This window comes from Phascolarctos cinereus, unplaced genomic scaffold, assembly GCF_003287225.1.
Source record: "Phascolarctos cinereus isolate Bilbo 61053 unplaced genomic scaffold, phaCin_HiC Scaffold_5;HRSCAF=322, whole genome shotgun sequence".
NCBI classification, from domain to species: domain Eukaryota; kingdom Metazoa; phylum Chordata; class Mammalia; order Diprotodontia; family Phascolarctidae; genus Phascolarctos; species Phascolarctos cinereus.
The window spans coordinates 377112922-377119141 of record NW_027555958.1 but is presented as its reverse complement, the minus strand read 5'-3'; the positions used below and the strand labels follow the sequence as shown (position 1 = coordinate 377119141).

The 6220-nt window shown below is 37.7% G+C and overlaps 1 protein-coding gene across 2 annotated transcripts in view; it reads right to left on the bottom strand.

Moving 5' to 3' along the window:
- Positions 1–1187: 1187 nt before the first annotated feature.
- The window catches only part of LEMD1 (LEM domain containing 1), a 40467-nt gene continuing 35434 nt past the window's right edge, over positions 1188–6220 (bottom strand). For both annotated transcript variants that reach the window (XM_021002905.2, XM_021002909.2), the window contains exons 7-8: positions 3127–3200; positions 1188–1559 (exon numbers count right to left, since the gene is read on the bottom strand). In XM_021002905.2, coding sequence (XP_020858564.1) covers positions 1376–1559; positions 3127–3200 — 258 coding nt within the window. In that variant the 3' untranslated portion in view covers positions 1188–1375. The remainder of the gene's footprint in view (positions 1560–3126; positions 3201–6220) is intronic.

Below are 6220 nucleotides of genomic sequence, written 5' to 3'. Positions count from 1 at the left end.
CAAGGTCTTGTGGGAATTTTCTCCTCAAAATCTGCCTCTGAGCAGGTTAGTGTTTTCTTAAATTAGAGTAGGAGATAAATTATTGTTTCAGGAAAGAGTAAGTTTTAACTTTCCATGAAGGCTCAATTCTAAGACATTCTTAAATCAACAAGATTTTTTTTCTCCCATTAAATAAAGCCCAAGTATCAATAGCCTTTAGTTCTTTTGTCTGCATAAGTCCTGCTATCGGCCATAATAAACACAGTTTGGTACTTCTTCATTTACCATTAGTATTGCAGCAATGAAAATAATTTGGTACTTAACCCATTATGAGATAGTACATAGTGTTTCTGTGAATTAAGAAAAACAGAAAAAGAGTTTTTTAAATTTTCTTCAGTCTATCAACCTGAAGGTAGGCTTTGCAAAGATTTAAACATTACACACAACAGAATGTCATTCATTTCTCCATATACAAGCACAGTAAAACAAAATGCACCAAAGTAAACGTAACAGGATGGATTCTAACTACTTTGGTCTGTATAACATGTAAATATTTGACAATCAGACAGAGAAAAACTTTTAGTGAAGGATTTACTGTAAGGTAAGGAGGGATACTTACAAAGTCAATGCTGCCTGCATACCTAGAAATTACTAAGCATAAATACTTGGACAAATTTGATTGGGAATTCCATAAATAACAGTTTGCTAATTTTAGGAATTTCTGGATGGAGAAAGAGACATAAGATTCTGGGTATAGTGTTAATCATTTCAAATGTTTTTTCATGTCATAAAAGTTTCAAATCGTAAGAAGAAATTAGCAAAGACTAAATATATTGGTGATGTCTCTCTAAGGATGCTTTGTGATCACTATTGCCATGAGCAGATCAAAGTTTATTACTATTAGTTATCAAATGACTATGAATTTCACAATTCTGTGAATGGCTCTTAACAAAAGAAGTATGCATGTTTGACCAGATCATTTTAGGAATAAAGGAAATATCATGCATAGCTTATTCCCATGCTTAATAACAGCATTCTACTTTTCATAAACCTACAAAATCCAGAAGTATATTAATAAGTAGGTGCAGTAAAGAATATAGAGCGATTTCTTAATTTTGTTCTCCATCCTGAAAAGGTTACTCTGTGCCATTTGCTTTCCTGTATCCTGACATAGGCATATGGATAAATTACCTAGCAGTGTATTTTTTTCCCTTCCTTTTTTTTAAAGCAGTACACTTTCAAAGGAAGACCACATAGTCACTGGATTTGGCTTTTTACTTGAGTGTTCTAATTCCAAAGTTGCTCTGAGTCCTTTTACTGAAGAAAGAGAGAATGGTACACTGCTCACTCAGGAGCCCACTGGTTGTTGTCTTCACACTTGTCTTACTGGACGGAACTAAACTGTGATTACCTTCTTTTCCATGATTAAGTAGACAAAAAGTATCACGGTGAAAATGAACAATACAGCAATTATAAAGGCGACCGAAATCACGCCTATTTTCTTTTCTACAATTTTCACATCTTCCAACATTGTTCGTGAATCCTCTCTTTTAGTTTTTAATGGTCTTCTTATGGTAATCCTGTGAAAATGTTGGTGGATCTCTGTGACATGTGTCTATCATCTATCTATCTATCTATCTATCTATCTATCTATCTATCTATCTATCTGTCTATCTACATGGCTACTACACAAACACCCTTTGCAAAGCTTTGGGACTAGACATTGAAGGGTCCTTCACACCTACAACTGTGGGTCCTTCAGTGGTTTTTCTACTTAAGATTTCTGCTCATTCAAGGGTGTTATCAGAGATGGCTAATATTCCCTAAAACATATCATCTGCACACAGTGCTCACCTGAACTAAATTCTCCAAACTAGTATCTATAGATGTTGATAATCTGTCACTCAGTGTGTTGACAATTTATTATTTAGGGGGCTCTGTTCCCCATGGGAAAATTACAAAAGCCAGTGGAATATCTCTGCAAGGGAGGCCCTTCATTTTCTCTTTAATTGGCAAAAAATGAAATAAAACAAATCTGTCCAAATAACCTCCTGCATTGCAATTAGGAATGGGTTGGGGACTTTGTGCCTGTTTATTTTACAGTTTACTAAGGGCTGGTACTCTTTTCTAAACATTTTCCTTAGGGTTCTATATTTTTAGTTATATTAGTGCCTACCTCCAGTATGGGCATGTGCTGGTAAAAATCCAATGCATAGGTTTTCTTGGCCAAAGAATTCATCTTCTATTGATAATCTTCCACTGCTTAGCATCTTTGTATTTAGGTAGGCCAATCCTTAGCAGATAAACCCTTTAGTGAAGGGATACTAAAAGCTTTTAAAGCTTTATGGACCCTACCAGACACTGTACTCTGCTGGGATAGCCTCTGAGTACCTATGATGATCTGCGTCATTCCACAGTGAGACACAGGAGACATAGGGCTATATACATCCAAGATGCCTTACATATTTTGTTCAGAAACCAAGGAACTATAAAATTTTGCTCTACATAAGACTCAAGGATGGAAAAATGAGTGAAGCTGAGCTTTCTCTTAAGTTAACCACTTCTATTTTCCCTTCTTCAAGGACAGGAAGAAGAATATGCAGTAATTCAAAAGTACTGGGTTCTAGTCTCAGCTCTACTATTTATTAACTAACGATCTTAGGGCAAATCATTTTTAATTAATTCAGTTTTAAAAATTATAAATTCATCAGCCCTTGGGGACTCTGTCCCAAAAAAGGATGCTCCATTGTCTCAGGCTATTTCCTTAATAACAGAGTAGGATGAAAGGACAGAAGAGGAAATAAAGACTTGATTATTATATTAGTTGGGGTTCAGGAGTCCAGGTCGGGGTATGGTTGTATCTGGAATACTATGAATATATGAATTTAAGGACCAAAATTCTGAACATCTGGGCTGTCTTCCTTCGCTAGTTCTGTTTTAGGGAGGCACCTTTAGCATCTCAGATTGAAATCGGAGGTGCTAACAGTAAGTGACACTTATCTCCCCTTCCAACTTCTCTTTAATGGATCCAAGGATCTGATTAACTCTGGGGACATTAGAAACTGGCAATAAGAGGGACATGACAGAAAAAATTAGTTCATTCTGTATTTCCTGCATATAGTTCTTTCCTACATTTCAAAAAAGTACCTTATTCCTCTGTGAGTGCTGGGATCAGGATAATAGATGTCAATATCACCATCCACAGAATGAACTGAAGATAACTAAAAGAGAGAGAGTTTTATGAGGTCTATGGTTTTCTTTTTACGTCCTCTAAATAGCACCTTATTTTCCTTTCCAAAAACTGTAATTCTTCAACCTTCCAAAAACTGCTGCCATTTGTCACAAGCTCCCTTTTCTCTCCTTATCATGTCAGTTTCCCCTGACATCACCTCTCACTGTCTCATCCTAAGTTCCAGTCTTCAGGAAAGAGGAAGTCTTTCTCTTTGCCAAGGTCAACCACTTTCCCTAGACTCTTTGTCCTGTCCCTTCTCATCTTTTCCATCAGATTGCCCCCACCATCAACCTTGACCCTAATCTTCAATCTCTCTTTAACTATACAGTCCTTCCCTGCTGCCTTTACACATGTCCAAGTCTCCCCCAACCTTAAAAAAGCCCTCTTGAGAACTTACCATCTCTCTTCTTCTAAGTTAAACTCTTTGAAAAAGCCATTTACACTCAGTGCCTCTACTTTCTATTCTTTCACTCTCTTCAAAACCCTCTGCACTTCTGCTTCTGACCTCATCAACTAACTGAAAATGCTCTCTCCAAAGCTACCAAAGGCCTTTAAATGGACATGGCCTAATGGACCTTTCTCAGTCCTCTCCTATCATTTGACACTGTGGACCACCTTCTCTTGGATACTCCCTCCCCTCTGGGCTCTCATGCCACTGCTCTCTCTTCATTTTCTTTTGGCCTGCTGACCCTGCTTTTTGTTTGCTGGCTTTTCATCCATGTCATACCTGCTGACTAAGGATGTCCTGTAAAGCTCTGTCTTCTTCTCTTTCCTCTCTATACTCTTCCACTTTGTGATTACCAGCTATATACTGGACATTACGAACTGGATGTCCTATAAGCATCTCAAACTCAGTTATTTCCAGAACAAAACTCATTATCTTTACCTCAAAACCCATTCCTCTTTCAAACTTCCCAATTATTATTGATAGCTCCATCATACCTGTAGTCACCTAAGTTCACAATCTTGATGTTATCCTCAATATCTCACTCTCATTCACCCTATAGCTAATCACAGTTGCTAAATTTTGTAGTAGTTTCAATCTCCACAATATCTTTCTCTATGTCCCTTTCTACCACTATTTAGTTCAGGCTTTTTAATCTCTAAACTATTGTAATACCCTCCTAATTATTTTCCAAACTCCAAGGGTCTCCCCTACTCCAGTCTATCAACCATATAGCTGCCAAAGTGATTGCCCTAAAATACAGATCTCACCATGCCACCCTCCCTACTTAATAAACTCCAGTGGTTCCCAATTTCCTCTAGGATCAAATATAAACTCTGGCATTTAAAGCTCTCCAGAACTTAGCCCCTCCCTAACTTTCCAGTTTCTTTAAATTACTCCCTTCCATGCCCTCTGTGGTCCAAATAGCCAATATTTTGTTCCTGACCCAAAATAACTCCCTCCCACCTTTGTGTCTTCATATCAGCTGTCTCCTATACATGGTAAGCTCTCCCTTCTCATCTTCACTTCTTAGAATCCCTGGCTTCCTCCGAGACTCAGCTTAAACAGTTTCCTTTAGAGGGAGATCTTTTCCAGTCCACCCCGCCCCCACCCCCAGCTGCTGGTGCCTTTTCCTATAATATTACCTTGTATCTATCCTGCATATATCTTGTATATACCTATTTATGCACACATATCTCCCTTTAGAATGTACTGTCTTCCCCTTTTCTTTGGCTCTCCAACACTTAGCACAGGAGCTAATACACAGTAAGTGTTTAATAAATTAATGCCCGTTGTTATAGATAAATCAATAAGAGTAAATTCTATGCTGGTTCTGATTTTCAGTAACAGAGGGGAACGGATTGCTGGGATGGAGCTAAGGGGAATTTTGGGGAGAAATGACCACTCTCTAATAGAGTTTATGTATGATGAAGGAGTGGAAAAAATAAGCACCCATAGGCACCTCACATGTGCCCGAAACTGTGGGAAAGGAGATTTCAGTGGGTTCAGAGAAAGGATTGGTAGGATGCTAAGGACTAAAATTATATAGGGGAAATCTGTTCACAAATACAGATCTCTACCAATCTATAACATAAGAGGAATATGATAGCCATGTTTATATATTTGAAAGCTTGTCAATGTGGAAGAGAGATTAGATTTGTTGTCTTTAGAGGACAGTAGAAGTTATAAAGAAGCAAATTTAAGCTTGATGAACAATTAGAGCTATCCACAAATGGAATGACCTGCCTTGGGAGGTAGTGAGTTCTATGTAAATAGACATCTTTAAGCAAAGGATGAATGACTGCTTATTGGGTATGCTACAATGAGGAGTACTTTTCACTTCTTGTTTGAACTCTTCCAATTCCTTCTGTAAATAACCTAAGAACTGACAGAATTTTTGGAGGTGATGTAGCGCCTCCCCCTTCCCATCCTTTCCTCTTGCTTTCTGGCAAGACAACACCTACCTCAAATTAGAAAATATGGTGGCTCAATATTTTTAAGTCTCCAAGGAAAACAATTCAATAAAATAGCTTTAAAAGACTAATTTAGCATCTCATAATCCCCACTGTAAGAAAGTTTTTCTGTTTAATAGTCTACAAAACATTCAAGTTTAACATCATTATACTTATCATCATAAGATCAATAAACCAGTGAACAGGATGATGAAATATAGCCTATTCTTAAATATTCTATCCAAAAAGAAACCTGGATGATCTAAAGGTCACCTTATAGGACTAGATATTCCTTGAATTTTGTACCCTTTACCTTCAATGGAGGAGCTAAAGCCCTGGCAAGGCTTCCTGAGGGTGCCTTAGACCAAAGGTATCAAACACGCTGCCTGTGGGCTCCATGGGGTCCACAACACTCCCAAGTGCCAGGGTACCAGATTAAAATGGATTTATGTGGTTTTAACGTGTTGACACATTAACAAAAAAAAATCTATAAACATAAGTTAAAAATGCCACAGGGATCCTCATATATGGTTTAGTGTCCTTATTTCTATTTGAATTTGACACCACTGCTTTTGCCCACTGGCAAGCCTGGAACTATATTTGATTTTCCCA